Consider the following 18,541-nt stretch of genomic DNA (forward strand, 5'->3'; position numbering starts at 1 on the left):
TGAAATGTACCATGTGTTACATGTGGAATGTTTTCCAGTGAAACCAATTTACTTGTTCCCACTTCCCATGACTCAGTACTAGATATTTAGGCTTTCTAAACTATTTTTGGCAACCAAACTTTCTTGGAATAGTCATCTTTCCTTCAAGTTATTCAGTGCAAGCATTAATAATAAATCCTCAGTTATAGATATGTAACTAAAAATCATTCACATCATCTCCTTCAAACCTAAAAGCACAAAATAAAGTTATTTTAAATAGATCACACAAAATAGAGCCCAGATTTATTCCTGAGAAGAATTAATTGCCGCCATATGAATCACAATGTGGCTGCGTTAGATTTTGAGTTTAATTCCGTTACTGCTAGACCAGAGATTAGCTGGGCAGTGTCTACCTCTGACTGAAAGGCAAAGGAAGATGAGTGAGCTAATGAAAAGTTTGTTAAAAGTGGGTGTGATTGCAAAGTAATTTGAAAGGAGAGCTCAGTATATAGAACAAAACCTTTTTAGAATAGAAGGCTGTAAAAAAGATTATTTTTTCAGCATCTATCTTCATTCATAAATTTTAAAACTATTTATTGAGCATATACCATGTACCTGACTCTGTGCTATGAGTTTATTGGAGAAATAGCTGGAGTTCGTTAAGAATGCTTGTCAGAGAACACACGGAATGCAGCCAGGCCTCAGGAAGGAGCAGTAGGCTACTTTTAGAACCACAGCCATTGTCCCTACCCTCCTAAATGAGGTCTTAATTCCAACACACGCCTCGCTTCCCTCTTTTCTAGTCACTACCCAAACTGTAAGATTTAGCCCCTCTTGCCTAGATACTGATTTGTATCCCTTTTTCCTTCCCTTACCAAAACTCCTTTCTCCTCTACCTCCCAAACCTTTCCACTGAGCCCTCTGGAACACCTGTTCTGTGACTAGTGAACTTCCCTAAACCTCAGCCTCTTCTTCAAGAATTTCCTCTACCTCTTCACCTTAAATGAAATTCTGCTGTCCCCTGGGACTCTGTACACCACTGTAACCCGCCCTGTGGTGGAAGCAGTTTATTCTCCCACATCGTTTTTACCTCAGGGTCAGGAGATAAGGTGCTCTGCTGCTCACCTATGCCACTTGCCTGTACTCTTCTCCCCTCCTGTAAAGGCTTCCTGCTTTTTTGATACTCCTTCCATCCAATTATATCACCCTCACCCCTCTTCATTGTTGCCATCTGCTATGTATTTGGTCGTCTGCCCTCATTCTCAGAAGTCTTCAGCCGGTGGCTTCCAGCCTTTTCTCTCACTGCCATCGACATCCATGTGAGAGAGCCCCAGCCAAGACCCCAGCTCCTCACTCTAGTGATCTCCTGCGCCACTCCGTCTAAGTGCCCACTGCCACACGCGAGCCCTGGAGCCTGTCAGCATCCCAAGCTGCTCCACCTCCTAAATCGGTCATTCCAGCATCCTGCTCTTAGCCACAGTCTGTCCATCTCTCCAGCCCGCTCATTCGGCAAGCCCCAGTACACTCATTCATTAAACCGTAGAGAAATCCGTAGTTCTCTGCTTTCTCCCTATCCATCAGCTTACTCTGTTTTCACATCCCCTTTCAACCATTTTACCTTCTTAATTCGCCATTTAAAACACCTTCTTGCAAATAAGTACCCTAAACTTCATTGTTCTCTCTCTTTCCGTTACACTCTCCTGACGAAAGGCTAAGTGGTTGAGTCTACAGGTATGTATCAACACAGTTAACTCCCTCTCCAACTCTCTAGAATAGCCAACTCCATACTCAAGATTTCCACTTGGATGGCTCACTGATGCCTCCAACTCAGCTTGTCTAAAAATGAACTTATGATCTCCCCTCTTCCACCTGACACCACAAACCTACTCCCCAATGGGACAAATCAATCTTACCCATCCAAGTAAATGACATCAGCACCCATACAGTTGCTTGGGCCAGACACCTGGGGGTCATCCTTAACACCTCCCTCTCCTATATCTAATCAGTCAACAGATTTTTATTCCTCGAGAATCTCCCACATACCACTCCATTGCCACCAACCATACTATAAGCCATCTACATTTCTAGCACAGATCACTGTCCTAGCCTCCTAATTGTCTGTTCACATCCGTGCTTGCCCCATTCTCTTTTAATACATTCTCTACACAGTATCCAGAAACTTTTAAAAACATAAATTTGACTTTAAGCATTGCTTCTTTGCTTAAAACCCTTCAAAGATATCTCATTGACATTAAGATAAAGTCCAAAATCCTTATCATGGACTAAAATAATTTAGTTTTTATTATCTACATTTCACAAATGAGGGAACTGAGGCCCAGAGTCATTAAATAAGGTGCTCAAGGTCATAGAGCAGTGATTAAGGGTCAGGGCCAGGATTTTATCCCAAGTGAATGTAATACCAACAAGAGATTTTTTTTTATGTTGGAGAAATTTTAAAAATAAAGATTATATGATTTATAAACCTGTGGCTCAATATGTATTTCAGTGGACAGTTGACTAAAATTACCTTTAAAATACTAATTGTACTGAGTGTTGTTATCAGCTTTTCTTTTGAGGTTTTGAGGACAAAAATGTTCTTAACATGGGGGAAAGGATTAATATGTGACTTTTGCAAATGCACTTATAGACATACAATCTTAAACTTTTTAAACAGAAGTTTCATTTATTAATACCCCTTTATTAACCAAGGGAAATAGGGCATATAAAGGAAAATCCTGACAAACACGTAACACATATTTTATGATGTATTTCTATAGTAGTTCTCTATTGTTTTCTAAATTTTGAAAGGAGCCTGGAATGTTCCAATTGAAGTATGTAACCTCAGAACCAGCCTCCCACAAAGTTGTGAACTAAATAAAATTTTTCTTTGGCTTTCTTCCAAATCTCTCTTTTTGAACTTTCACAGTTTCTCTTTGCCTAAGCCCCAGTGTTGGTACAGTTTACTTTCATTGCCCTTAAACTACCTAATGGCTTCCCACAATGGTTCCCAGCTTGCATTGCCTTTTATTATGGATTTATTCCAACTGTCTCCTGTACATCAAAACTTGCTAGTACTTTTTTCTTAAGGCCTCACTCTGCTTTCCAGCGTGACGGCCAATTTTCATAAGCTATTATACATGAATTTTCTTTTAACTAATTATTTATTTTTGCCTGCGTTGGGTCTTCATTGCTGTGCATGGGTTTTCTCTAGTTGCAGGAAGCAGGGGCTACTCTTCGTTGTGGTGCACGGGCTTTTCATTGCGGTGGCTTCTCTTGTTGTGGAACACAGGCTCTAGGCGTGCGGGCTTCAGTAGTTGTGGCGCACGGGCTCAGTAGTTGTGGTGCACGGGCTTAGTTCCGCGGCATGTGGGATCTTCCCAGACCAAGGCTCGAACCCTTGTCCCCTGCATTGGCAGGCGGATTCTTAACCACTGAGCCACTAGGGAAGTCCCTATTGTACATTAATTTTAATGGAAAACTTCTGGAGACAATACCAGAAACAAGTCTTTTTTTCACCCTATTTGCTGTGTAACCTCTCTACCAAGAAGATGATTTTTGAACTTTACATTCTGTTAATTTGTTACTAATTTTAAAAAAAGATAGGTATTTTAAATACGCTTTTCTAAACTCATTTGCCCTCTCCCATGAGATTCTTATGTGTCTCACCCCACTTCCCATATCTTATCCATTTCTACTTATGACTTTCTTAAGCTAAAGGACTGACTTACTGGCAGTCTAGAAAGGAGTTAGGCAAGAAGATATTCCTTTATCTCTCAAGTAATAGACAACATACAGGGAAATATTTTAATAGATATGCAGCAGAAAACCATATTGAACTCTGATTACAAGGTTCCTGAACATCCAGGCTCAAGGTTTATTATTTTCTTCCCACAGGTCCAACCCATTGTTAAGACATCTAACAAGCAGGACTCTTATTCACAACCTACCTGATTCTTTTAACAATACCCAAGCTTCAGAAGTGTTCTTTGAGCATGAGAAGGATAAATAATTAGCAACTAACATTTCTTAAGCTTTTATTATGTGGTATTAAATGGAAGGCTTTGTCTCTTTTAATCCTCACAACAATTCATGAGATAGTTCTGTTATTATCCCCTTTTTAGGGATATGAGTACTGATGTTAGAAAAATTAATTTACCCAAGAACTCATAGCTAATGGAACTAGAAATTGAATCCCATTAGGTATAACTCCAAAGTTTATGCTTTAATCTTCTATACTTCTTTGTGGAGAATTTTTAATGTGCCATAGATGGACTGACTCACCCAGGATATGTGTATTTGTTCATTCATGAATTATTCATTCATTCATTCAGCAACTTTTTTTGAACATTCAGTGTATACAGTTTGCCAGGCTCTGTGAAAATCCAAAGCTTAGCCAAATGGAAATCATTCCCTCAAGGAATGTGTCTACCAGCGAAAATGTCATGTATAGAAATAACTGTAACATGAGGTGTATAGTGATAAGAGCTATGAAACAGATTCCCATTTTTAAAAACTATTGGAGTTCAGAAAAGGGAAAGCATTTCTCCATCTGGGAGGTGAAAAGGCTCAAAGAAAGGTGGTATTTCATTTGGACCTTGATAGATGGGAAAGATTTAAACATTAGACAGTGAGAAACCAGGGATTCTACGGGTATTTGAGGCTGAGAGACAGTATAGGAACAAAGACCCAGAGAGGGGAAAGTTAGAAAAATGTATGTCATGGAAAGCAGAAGAGGGAGAATTTCAAGAAATGGTGGCTAAAAGTAGAATTTATGGATATGTCACTTGTCCTTATCACTAACCAAAACATATGCTCTGTTTCATCACCCTGTTAGCCTCTTATGCATATCCATTTTGTGCCCCTTTCTTCCATTTAGCACGTTGCCATACATGGATGCTCAAGTCCCCATTTAAGGAAAAGAAACTGTTATAGATGGAGGTAAAATTTATTCCCATTCAAAGATTTAGAATCACTTATTTAGGAAAGGAAGGTTAAGGAGAAATGTATTCATTCAGGAAGCTTTTATTAATATCCTGTTATGTTCCCAAAACTGTTTGATGCTAATATTTTTAAAAATAATATGCCATTTTTGCCTTAAGGATCACAGAGTCAACTAAAGGAGACAACCATGTAAATAAGGAATGGCGAAATGTAGTAACTTCTATGATAGAGGAGTAATAAGTTAGATATGGAAGTGACACAAGAGAGGCAGTGACCAGTTCTGAGAATGGTCATAATTAGGAAATGCTTCCAAAAGAGGAGACACATCTGAGCCCAGTCCTTTTTTTTTTTTTTTAAGACAAATGGGATGAACCCACATGTTCTATTTTGAAGCTTAATTTTTTTTAAGTTAATAATATATCTTGAGTGTCTTTTGTGTTAGTATATATAGGTATTCCTTATTCATTTTAACGGTTGTACAGATTCCATTCTATAGATCTGCATGTTATATTTAATTCCATATTGATGGATATTTGTATTTTTCCAATTTCTTACTAATACAGTACTGAAGTAAACACACATACGTACACACACACACACTTGTATTGGAATATCTGTAAAACAAATTCTTAGATGTATCCTTCCAAGCATTTAATAGATATTGCCAAATTATTCTTCAAAAATAATGGGTAGAAATGCTTTTCCCACACCTCTACAGAAATTGGAAATGTCAGTCTTTTCAAACTTCCAGATTAATAAATAAAAATACTACATTATTGCTTTAATTTGAACTTATGTAAGTATTAGTGAAGTTGAGTATCTTTGCATGTTTACTGGCTGGTTATATCTTTTCTTCTGTAAATTAATTGCCGTCAGAATCTGGGATTTTACCTTATGCAAGCTAATGTTTTATGGATACTGACAGAATATATTAGACTTTTGGGTCAGAAACGAAGAATATTATTGCTCGTGGCACAGCAAACAGTGTGTGCATCATGTTTGCATTGGTTTCTCTTGCCCCCAAGTTCCCACAAGGGCGATACAGAAGGGCCCCCAGGGGGATGCTCTGCACGCAGTAGATAAATGGCACAGCATGGAACATGGAGCTTGTCAAATCAACCTCTTTTAGAGCAAGTCTGCTCTTTGTCCTGGAAAGAAACTTTACCTCATCACTCAGAGATACTTTCTGCAAACAGAACCTGGGAAATGGTCCCTGTTAACAGCTTTCAGGGCCTTGCATCCTTTACATACCTAGCAAGAACATGCAGGGACGTTCAGGGCCTCTTGCAACAACTGCCTTTGCTTGTTTTTCTATATGCTTACTTAATCATTTTCTCATTGATTTGTAGGAGCTCTCTGCTCTCACAACAAGTGTTTGTAGATCTGTCATTGACTATTACCTGTTTTATCCTAACCTTGCTTTTTATTAATTCTGATGTTATCAGTTGTGAGGTTTGCTTGTTTGTTGTTTCTTTTACCATCCGCGGGTTTCACGCCATACACAGAAAAGGCTACCCTATTATGATAAAAATGTTAACTGATTTTTTCTCTTATGTTCTCAGTGTTTAGCCTTTAATATTTTGATCCTTTTGGAATTGACTTACATATAGGAATGATGTAGGGACCCACTTTGGTTTTACCAAATGGCTAACCAGTTCTTGCAACCTCATTTCCCGTCCTTCCCATACTTGTTTGAAATGGTACCTTCATCACATACTAAAATTGATCTGTACTTACATATTATTATTTTTTTCTTCTTCTAATCTATTTGTATGTTACTACTCCAACCTTATCTTTTAATTTTAATTAGTGTAGCTTTATAATAGACTTAGCATCTGGTAGAATTTGTTCTCCACTCTTTCTCCTTTATTTAAAAACTTTCTTGACTGTTTCCACATATTATTCTTGAATGAGTCTTTTGAAATAAAGTAGATAAACAGGATGAATATAACTATGAAAAGAAATCCTAAACTACTGTCCTTTACAACTGTATCCCCTTTTAAAAGTCTCATTAATGTTATAACTTTTATGAAGATTCAAGTTGCATGTCAACAGATACAGAAACATCATTTCTGTTTGCGTCTTCTAAAATCTTCTTTCTTTTAATATAGATTCCTTGTAGTTTGGAATACTGGGATGAACTCCAGAAGGTTTTTGTTGCATTTCGAGAATTTAGTCTGTCTGAAAGCAAAGTTTGTGAACTGCAGTTGCCAGATATCAATCTTGTGAATGACCAGAAGAAACTGGTATCCTCGGATCTTTGGAGAATTGTTTTGAACAGCAGCCAAAATGGAGCTGATGACCAAAGGTAACTCAGTGAACAAAGTGAAAAATGAAATAGTGGCATTATACTAGGAAACAATCATCAAGTCATCTTATCTAGTGTCCCCTCACTTAGCTATATCGCAGCTCTCTAACAGCTGCATCTGTCTGAACTACAGATGAGAACCAGGAAGCGAGATAGAAGCTGATGTTTCAAAGTCTGTGTACTAAAAATTCCTGTTACTGTGAGCTCTAAGAACCTGTTCCTTAAATATAAAAGGAATAAAGAGCAAAAAACAAACTTCAAAAAAAACAAAAATCCAGTTATCCTGAGCTAAAAAGTATAGAGGAAAAGAGCCATACACACTTCAATAGACTCTTAATGACACAGTCATCAATATGTGTAAATGTTAACCCTGGGGCATTAAAAGAAACGTTAAGTAAATTGAATTGTCTCCTTCCTTTTGGAACTACTTCCTTCTTAAGGGTTTTTTTAAAAAACTTTAAAAGACCTCCAGACATTAGGAAAACTTGACTAACCAAAATAATTTATACTCAAGATTTCAGATAGCCAAAGTTTTATTCAGCTCTTGAGTCTATTTGACTATAATGTATCTCTAGAGCTGTAGACTTCAGGTATTCTGAATCGTGTCCCCAGAACTTCCTGTTCCACACCTCCTACAGGATATCTGGTGAGTGACAAAACAGGGCCAGATTGTCCCTATTTCCAGTATTTGCCTGCTTAATACATCCACTAACTTAGAGTAGAGAAAAAATGACTCCAGCAATTTATTCTTCAAGTGCTCCTTCTAGTTTACATATCCTTATTATGTCTTTCTGTTCATGCTCCCCTAAATGACAAGAAAAAGAAACTAAATCACCATCAATGGAACAGTTTTTTGGGTCATATGATATGTGTACTATGGGCCTGTGCCTATCTTGCTGCCCATCACTTTCAATGTCCTACCTTCTAATTCTCCTGACGAGTTTGCTCTAGCATTATCTTATTCTTTGTATATAATCCACCCCCCTTTTTTTCCCCCAAACAACATTTTGACACTAACAAAAAGAAAAAAACATCCACCGTTCCAACACCCTGTGACTGAACTGTTTTCTCTTTTTTGTTACCTTTATTTTTGCCCATCATTGTGTGCCTTTACAGGGTTATAATCATAGCACACCATTTTGTATTCTAATTCCTGTTTTATATTATAGATAGTTGTGAATGCTTTCTCTTTTTGTAATTAATAGTAATATATGTTCATTGAAGAACGTCTGGGAAATAAATAAAATAATACCACCCATCATCATATCACACCGAGATAACCTCTGTTCACATTAGTCCGTAGCATCACAGTCTTTTTCGTTGATTACTTTGTATGCTTAATAATAATATGTTTTTTACTTTATGATTTCTATTTCTAGGTCATTTGGGCTCTTTAAAAATAATTGCCTTCCCAGTATATTACCTAGTAATGTACGACTGGTGAAAATATATTAGAGGAGTGGGGTCTTGATTTTACCTATATGAAATGCAGCAGTGAAAAGAACACCCATCCTGGGAGGAGTTAGCAGATGGATAGAAAGATTGCCTATTCTAAGCATAGGTTACCTAGTCAGAAACCAGGAAATCTCAGAAAACAGAGCCATGGGTAATGAATTTTTTTTAAATCGGAGTTTCATTATTAATATCAAGTTAGAAATCATTTCTTGATTCTAGTTATCAAAGAATGCATTTTCATCATTGAAAGAAGCATTTTGGACAAGGTTAATTCCTCTGAATCTGAAACATTCATGAAAATCACAGAAATGTGGAACCTTTAGGGAATGGAAATTTATGCAGACAGTCAAATTTAGGCAGTTTTTCACCAAGCTTTCGACATTGTAATCACAGATCTTTTGTCCTCACCTTGGATTTTTCAACTTGCCTAATATTTCACAATTGATCTTGCTTTAAATTGTTCGACATTAAGCATTTTTCAGGTAGAAATTGATATTAGTGAAATTAAATTTAAAGAGCTGGTTTAAAAATCAACATAATAAAACTCTATTAAGACATTTTTCAAAGAGAACAGTAAATAAATTTCATCCAATTTCTTGAAGGAAAGCATCAGTGCTTTGATGATATGTCGACATTTCACATAGTTAGATCCAGTATATTCTGTCATGAGAAATCTAAAACTGGATAAAAACCTGACACTTTTATGATTAGAGATTATCGTATCTTAAATAATATTTATGGTTTGAGAAGGATATGCATCAGACTGTTGTACATTACTGGAAGAAAGTTCGTAAGAATAAGTCCCATGAAGCTTAATCTAAAAAATAAAGCATCCTGCCCACAGTTGTCAAAAGTGCAACAGTGTAGGATATTTAGTGGTAATGGCATCACTGTGTGTATGCAAATAGAAGCACTATTTATTAGGGATTTTCAAATTAGCAGACCTGGGTTTAAGTCCTGGCTCCATCACCAACTAGCGGTTTGGCCCTGAGAAACTGATTTCTACGCTGAGGCCTTAAGGAATGGGTAGGAGCTAACCAGTCTGAGGGGTGGCAGGTAGCCTTCGGTACAAAGGACTGGAGACCAAAGATTCACTCTCTTAAACCTTGGTCTGTTTATCCCATACAGGCATATTATCTTTAATTCAACCCCCGTGTATCTGTAATAATTATTTTCCACTATCTTTAATTAATGGTTTGCTTGATCATATGAAAATGAATGATGGGTAGCTGTTGTTTTTTTCAAGGTAGCATTGGAAGGAGAGTAACTTAAGCTTAGTTTCCACAATAGTATTGAACTTTAGTAGAGTTTTCTTTCTATTTGTGGTGCACTGGACTGAAGCAAGAGATACAGCCTTTAAGCCCTGATCAGGGTATCCATTTCAGCTATTTATTTTTAATCTCAGCATGTATGTATTTGCCCACCCCCACTGCCCACTGCTGAAGCCTAAATAAACCCCTTTTCCCAGTAGGTCCTGACAAGAAACAGACAGCACACTCAGACTGGTTAACTGAGGAGAGTTTACTGTAAAGACTATTTACAAAAGTGTTGGCAAGGTGAAGGGATAGGACAGTACCCTGAGGCTAGAAACCATGGGGAACCATCCCACTCTTAGTCCTGAAAGAGCCAGGTAATAGAGCCGTTACCAAAACTAACCCAGAGTGGGTGGTTGTAGCTGTTTTTGGTGGAGGGACCAACAATGTGCAGAGACGTGGCTAAGAAGGAGCCAGGAGAATATGAGTCCTTCCGCCACTCTCTTCACACCTTCTGATCTCCCTTGGGCACCTTCCACTGGCCGAACTAAAAGACAAGCCAAGGACAAAGCAGCTTGTTGATACAGTCAGGGGCAGAGAAGAGGATGGGGAGGGGTAGAAAGTGGATTTAGAGAGCAAACAAGATAGCCAGCAAGCACACGCTGTATTTGGAATTTACAGTTTCTTACCTAGTGATGGGACGTAGGCGGAAAGATGAGAAATGGCTGGTGGGCCCAACTCTCAGGCTTTGGGCCACTCTACTAGGTTCCCTGAGTTTGGTATCAACCAGATGTCTTCTGATGGACCAGTACAACTTTCTGCTTTGTTTCCACCTCTTACCCTCACCCCAAATGGCTAACTCCAGAAGTATGTGACTATCTAAAGTCACAAGTTACAGGCAATTATTGTGTTACACAGTAATAGCTGTGAAGATCTTGATATATATGTCCAGTTAACTTTATGACAAATTGTTTGATGATAATGCTAAGCTGTTTACCTGTGCCGAGTCTTTGGTGGTTTTGTCCATATTACATGGTCACTTTCTCACAATGTTAAAAGGTGAGAGTAGATTGCTTACAAGGACTTTTTATCCCCACCCACAAAACGTTGGTTCATAGAAGGACGGCATCCTGGAAAAAGAAGTGTGTGGCTCTTTCTTCATGTGATGAAAATGGAAACTCTGTTGAGTTTTTTAGAGTGCAAAATAAAAAAAATAAGATTTTCTCCTTCTCCCTAAAGATCCTGTAAGTCGCTGTCCACTCATATTTAGTGATCTTTGAGACAGTGGTCCACAGCTTTTTGTGTATGTGAGGAAGAGATGCTTTTTATTTACCAAACCTTCATTCTTGTGTGTATAGCCAGTGCAGGAATCAGAGGAAGAGCGTTGTGATGGTAAAGTCCCTGGATCATTTCCTTTCTCCTCACTGGTTGAACTTTCTCCTACCAGACGGTCACTGTGGCCTCTAGATATTGTTTGCCTCCATTTGGCTACTTGGATCTGTACTTTTAGATGTACCTAAATTTGCTGGGTACCATTTTTTTTAACCTTTTGACTTTCATAAACCATTCAGACAACAATCTTGACGTTTGGAACTGCTTTGCCACCTTGTTACAAGGTATTGACAGTAGTTCCCTGTGCTTTACAGTAGGTCCTTGTTGCTTATCTATTTTAATTTTTTAAAATTTATTTATTTATTTTTGGCTGTGTTGGGTCTTCGTTGCTGCACATGGGCTTTCTCTAGTTGTGGCAAGTGGGGGCTACTCTTCGTTGCGGTGAATGGGCTTCTCATCGCGGTGGCTCCTCTTGTTGTAGAGCACGGGCTCTAGGCGCACGGGCTTCAGTAGTTGCAGCACGCGGGCTCAGTAGTTGTGGCTCGCAGGCTCTAGAGCACAGGCTCAGTAGTTGCGGCGCACGGGCTTAGTTGCTCTGGCATGTGAGATCTTCCCGGACCAGGGCTCGAACCCATGTCCCCTAAATTGGCAGGCGGATTCTTAACCACTGCGCCACCAGGGAAGCCCTGCTTATCTATTTTATATGTAGTAGTTTGTATCTACTAATCCCAAACTCTTAATTTATCCCTTCCCCAACCCATCGCCCACTATCCCTCTTGGTTACCGTAAGTTTGTTTTCTATTTCTGTGAGTCTGTTTCTGTTTTGTAAATAAGTTCATTTATATCATTTTATTTTAGATTCCACATATAAGTGATATATGATTTGTCCTTGTCTGGCTGACTTACTTCACTTAATATGATAATCTCTAGCTACATCCATGTTGCTGCAAATGGCATTATTTCACTCATTTTTATGGCTGAGTAATATCCCATTGTGTATATATACTACATCTTCTTTATCCATTCATCTGTTGATGGAATTTTTTAAATAAAATGGAAACTATCAATGTGAAAAGGACAAATACTGTATAATTCCACTTATATGAGATACCAAGACTAGTCAAATTTATAAAGACAAAAGTAGAATGGTGATTGCCAGGAGATGAGGGAGAGGAAAATTGTTTAATGGGTATGGACTTTCAGTTTGGGAAGATGAAAAAATTCTGAAGATGGACGATGATGTTAGTTGCACAACAATGTGAATGTACTTAATGCCACTGAACTGTACACTTTTAACTGGTTAAAACAGTGAATTTTAAGTTATGTGTATTTTACCACAATTTAAAAAATATTTTCAGTAACCTCCCCCCCGCCATTTTATAGCTGTACTAGGTTACAACAGAGATGTATTTCTTATTTGCAGTTAGAGTTAAAACATTCCCCAAAAAAGACAGATCTAAGGTGTAGAGAGAACATGGTGTAGCAGGCACACACATCGTCCCTCGTCTTCTCTCCTCCATGCGGTGCTCTCCCAGGATGGACAGGACAGTGTTTTTGCAGTAGGCAGCGGAGAGTTTAGGTGAACCAATGTTGAGAAACAGTGCCACACTGGGATGAATGACAGTGTGATATTGTCAGATCCCTGTTGGGAGCTAAAGGTAATCACCAGCAACTGACATTAAACTAAGTAACCAGTACGGTACCCTGTTTGCCAACCAGGAAAAGAGGGATGAGATTTTTTTTCTCTTATGGAGTGATAGACATTATGCTAAGCAGTTTCTATGTAGTACCTCCTTTAATACTCAAAAAGTAAGTCCAGTTACTGTACTTACTTTACAGATGAGAAAACACGTTTAGCTAGATGAAATAATTTGCCCATGATTACAGTGTAAGTGGAAGCAGTGCAAGCATTTTCATCTCGGTTTTCTTATCTCAGTCATTCTCTGCTTAATCTCTATGCTATATTATAAAACTCTTATTACCACAGAGGGATACAGAGAAAAGCCCAAGGCTTTACAATCAAGTCAGATCATTGTTGGATACCTGCAGAGCTATAGGGGTGACATCCAGGGGTGAATCTTTAAGGGTTATGCCTGGGTCCCCGCAGTGCCTGTGGATCAATCAAGATCTAAACTTACTAAAACACTCCTTGTTTAAAGGAATTGATACCCTTCTATGGGTCACCCAGGACAGTTAATAAGTCCCTTTGGCTAAAATGAAGGTATGGATATGTAAAACTCCTGCCATACTTGCTACTCCTTAGAATATTTCCTCTATTCTAAAAATTTGAATTTCCATTAGGAACTTATTGATATTTGAACTAACTACTGAATCTTGAGTCCTAGGTATTACTATTTGAAAGGTTTTGCTCCTTGGCGCCATCTTTACTTTTCCATTTCTGATTATTACACATCGCATGAATTATGTTTTTCCTTTTGATATCTGGATCAGATCGAAGTCCATTGTACTTAATTGAGGAAATGATATAAATGTAGTTGCTATAAGTGTCCCTAGCAGGGTCATTGTTCTCATCTTTATGACTGTTTAGCTCTATCATAGTTAGATATTTTTAATCCTTATGTAAAAGGTAAACATGCATATGCTACTTTTATAGTGTATAGTGATGATCAAATTAAGTTGAATATCAAAAAACTATAAATTTACTGATTCAAAATATAAAGCATTTCATGTGCATATACCATATTAATTTTGTGTTTAACACATTTTAATTTTGATATAACTCCAATTTGTAAATAAAACTCTTAACTTTTTAAATATAGATTAATCTAGTAACATTTTAGTCAGGATTTCAAGATGGAAAGAGTGCTGACCACTTGAATATATATGTTAGGAGTTACTGTATAGACCTAAAAATATGTTTTAACCATTGATTTGTACATTTAATTTAGGAAAAGTGAAAAATCAATCAATTTGTTATAAATAAAATTTTGACACGCACTTATTTGTGACGTCTTAGCAACCTTTTTCAACATGTTACAGAATTTGCTACTCTCAAGAGAGAGAACAGTAAATCTTGGAAAATCTCGAGTGTCAAAAATTGCAGTTGACAGAGAAATTCTTCAGATAAACACCTCAAATTTTGTACTTACTGTTTTAAAACTGATCTCAAAGTACTCTCACCTGGATTTTTAATATTTTGACTAACGCTATACCCTATTTTTAACAACTTCTTAAAGTATTATAAGGGAGAGATTTCATATGTGTAAAACACACGTACAGGGCTTCCCTGGTGGCTCAGTGGTTGAGAGTCCACCTGCCAATGCAGGGGACGCGGGTTCGTGCCCCGGTCCGGGAAGATCCCACATGCCGTGGAGCTGCTGGGCCCATGAGCCATGGCCACTGAGCCTGCACATCCGGAGCCTGTGCTCTGCAACGGGAGAGGCCACAACAGTGAGAGACCCGTGTACCGCAAAAAAAAAAAAAAAAAAAAAAAAAGTATCTTCTTTCTAAAACACACGTACAGCTAATACAGTTTGGTCTTTCTGAATAAATATGTTTTAATTTTACCTTGCCAATGAGATCTTTTTTTAACTTTAATTTTTTTAATTGAAGTATAGTTGATTTACCATGTTGTGTTAGTTTCTGATGTATAGCAAAGTGAGTCAGTTATAAAATGTATATATATATATATATATATATATATATATATATACACACACACACACACACATATATATACATACACACATGTTTTCATATTCTTTTCCGGTATAGGTTATTACAAGATATTGAATATAGCTCCCTATGCTATACAGTAGGACCTTGTCATTTATTTTAACTGAGATCTTTATTTGTAACTCCACAGATAAATTCCTAGAAAGCTATTTGGATTAGTATACCCATTTATAGAAGTTTTAAAAATACGCCTAGCTGCATTTTCATGCATAACGTTTCATCAGAAACATAGTGCCCCAGAGTTGTGTTTTCTTTGCATGCAGTGGAGTTTTTCTAACATTGCGGTAAATACCATCACATAACTATAAACACCTTGAAGTTAAATATTCAGTAAACCTAGCTTTCATTTTCACCAGCCTTTTCACAACCTCTTTCAAAGCTCAGCTGAAGATTCACACTCTGCAAATCCCACATGATTCACCCTGTGCCATTCTGACTTCCTCTTGTATTTCCACTCTGGCAGCACTTCCAACTTGCCTACTCCTTGTTGGTTGTTCTGTTTTATAACATTTGTAAACATCTACATATTTTATATCACCAGTTAGACTGGGAATTCTTTGAAAACCAAGGATTTATTTCTTTAGTTTTTCTTGTCATAGTTCTCCCTAGGATACTATAAACCATTGTGTCTTCTCTGGGCTCCTCATGGATTTGGGAGCCAGGCTACCATAGCTGTAGAGCAAATTTCAGATTTGGAAAGAAGAGGGTGGAAGACGGTAAGGGGGAATAGGGCAGCATCTATTTAGTGATCCACAATTAGCAGAATGCACCTTGGCCCCTCCCAATCCCCAGGTCTCATGCTTCTACTAGCATTGAGGGGAGGCAGCTAGGCTGCATGTTTCCCATGCACACCAGCAGCTGCTATGTACAAATTTCTTCCCTCCTACAGATGCCTTCACTATTTATTTTAATTGACCTTTACTGGTATAAAATGGTGTTGGGAGGATGGACAAGTAAAGAGAGGACACATGTGGTGTAATTGTCCATGGAGCCTTGGTTCTTCTGGACATGGTCATAACTTTTATGGCACCTAATACAGTATGCAGTAGGTAGTCAATAAAGAGCATTGGCTAACTCATATGGGAATATGGATGTGGATGACCTGGAGAAGTAAAACAAAAGTAAGATTTATGGTGACACTGAAAATATTGGGTTTTTTGAACAGCAGAGTCATACTCTGAATTGTGTTAGTCTTAACTTACGGACAACTTGTTCTCATATTAGTTTAAGTGAAATGTGGATGGAAGAAAATTGGGTTGGAGGTCAACATGGCCTGGGGTTTCAGGAATCCTTCAAATTTTTTCTGCTAATAACTCATAGAGAATAATCAGCAAGAACTTAATTTTTTTAATTAATTTATTTAATTTATTTTTGGCTGCATTAGGTCTTCATTGCTGTGCACGGGCTTTCTCTAGTTGCGGCGAGTGGGGGCTACTCTTTGTTGTGGTGCACGGGCTTCTCATTGCGGTGGCTTCTCTTGTTGCGGAGCACAGGCTGTAGGCACATGGGCTTCAGTAATTGTGGCTCGTGGGCTCTAGAGTGCAGGCTCAGTAGTTGTGGCTCACGGGCTTACTTGCTCTGCCGCATGTGGGATCTTCCCGGACCAGGGCTCGAACCCGTGTCGCCTGCATTGGCAGGCAGATTCTTAACCACTGCACCACCAGGGAAGCCTCAGAACTTAATTTTTTTAAACGACTTGTTTATGTGAGCAAATATGGAAGATTTGATGAGAACATTGACTATGGATTATGGGAGCTAGCTTTAAAAACCCCTATAGAAAGACATTTCATTTATATGATGTTGGGAAATTTAGGTTATTGAACTTATTTTATTAATTATCTCCCACAGCTCTGCAAGTGAATCTGGTTCTCAAAGCCCTTGTGACCAACTTGTAACTCCAACAGCCCTGGCTGCCTGTACCAGAGTTGACTCCTGTTTTACGCCATGGTTTGTCCCATCTCTTGGCGTTTCCTTCCAGTTTGCTCACCTGGAGTTCCATTTTTGTCATCACCTTGATCAACTAGGCACAGGTACTCTATTTTAGCATCAGAATAACATTCACTTAATACTTATTGTTTTATCCCTGCACAAAACTCCTTCCCTACTGACCACCACTCACAAGGTGGAGGAAACTTTTAGAAGCAGCATTCATCTCTCTAACAGTAAGCACCAGCAAAGTTATTCTGAAGTTGATTTTGTATGATAGGTGTCCCCCTTACATTTGAACCATCTTATGGACCTGTTATATAGGGTACCAGTTATATTGAATTGCCATGATTTTGCACACTTCCTAATGAGAATTTTCAAGGAAGTTACAAAAATTGCAGGTTTTACTGTTACTCCAATTATGATCTTTTTGAAAGAAATACATCTGTTTTTTTCCTATCTTATGAGCCATTACATGAATGGCATATAGTTTCCAAAAGTACTTGATATTACCTTATCTTGAAAGTACAAAAACCTTCTACAAAAAATGGGCAAATTCTCCAATAATTTAAAAGACTAGCATTTTTACAAGTTTATAAGGTTTATAAGGTAGAAGAATAAGTTTTTCCACACCAAAAGTGGCCTTTTATAAGTTTGCTCATGTTCATGAATAATTATTCCTAAAAGTCTGTACCAAACCTTTTCTACTTAATACATTTTGATTCTGGTATTAGGTTTTCAACCTACATGTAATGGAAAAATGAAAAAAATCAGATTAAAACTAAACACAGCTGCTGTTAAGCATCTTGCCTTTTCAGCAAAAATGGAGTTTAACCTGTATTTTCTAACTCTGTTTGGGTCATGTTTTTGGTTTTGAGATTTGGTGGTAGATACAGAGCACTTCTATGAAATGCTTCTTAAATATTTACCTCCTCTTCGTTTTATTTGTTGCCTTTTGTGATCAAATTTTTATCTTTGCAGGTAATCTTTGTAAAGAGACCTGCTGATTGAACAAAACAGTTTTGTTTGCAAATATCAAATGGTAATTCAAATGTTATATTATCTTCAAGAGAATGTTTGAATGTATTAACCGGCAAATATTGCATTCAGTGACCAAGAAAGGAATAATTTAAATGTCATCTCTTTATTTCCATAAAGTGTTGGCTCATCTCAACTGCTGTTTTTCTTGTTTGTTTTCTCAACAGCTCCACCACAATACCTACAGCCATTTATTTCTGATAAAAATGTGCCATCTGAACTAGAATACATGATTATTTCCTTCAAAGAACCACACATGTATCTTCGACAGTGGAACAATAGTTCTGTCTGTCAGGAGATGCAGTTCTCAGCTCAAGCAGACTGTAAACTTCTGGAGTGCAGAAATGTTACAATGCAAAGCATGGTGAAACCCTTCAGCATCTTTGGACAGATTGCAGTTTCCAGCAATGCAGTAGAAAAGCTGATTGATTGCTCTATCAACGTTGACTCAATATTTGTAAACTTTGGGCAACATGTAGTTCATTCTCTAAACACTGCAATACAAGCTTGGCAACAGGTATGTATATTCTAGAACAGTTTACAGTTTGTCTGTGTGTGATCTTTTACTAGGCACTTTATGTTATCACTTCTAATAATAAATTAAGCACAAACA

At 37.7% G+C, this 18,541-nt stretch overlaps 1 protein-coding gene across 2 annotated transcripts in view; it reads left to right on the forward strand.

Annotated features, from left to right (window-relative positions):
• VPS13B (vacuolar protein sorting 13 homolog B) overlaps positions 1-18,541 on the forward strand; it is an 818,081-nt gene that overhangs the window by 704,891 nt on the left and 94,649 nt on the right. For both annotated transcript variants that reach the window (XM_065895774.1, XM_065895773.1), the window contains exons 39-41: positions 7,032-7,228; positions 16,813-16,994; positions 18,096-18,445. In XM_065895774.1, the coding sequence (XP_065751846.1) occupies positions 7,032-7,228; positions 16,813-16,994; positions 18,096-18,445 (729 nt within the window). The remainder of the gene's footprint in view (positions 1-7,031; positions 7,229-16,812; positions 16,995-18,095; positions 18,446-18,541) is intronic.

Source organism: Phocoena phocoena, chromosome 17, assembly GCF_963924675.1.
Source record: "Phocoena phocoena chromosome 17, mPhoPho1.1, whole genome shotgun sequence".
In the NCBI taxonomy this organism is placed as follows: Eukaryota; Metazoa; Chordata; class Mammalia; order Artiodactyla; family Phocoenidae; genus Phocoena; species Phocoena phocoena.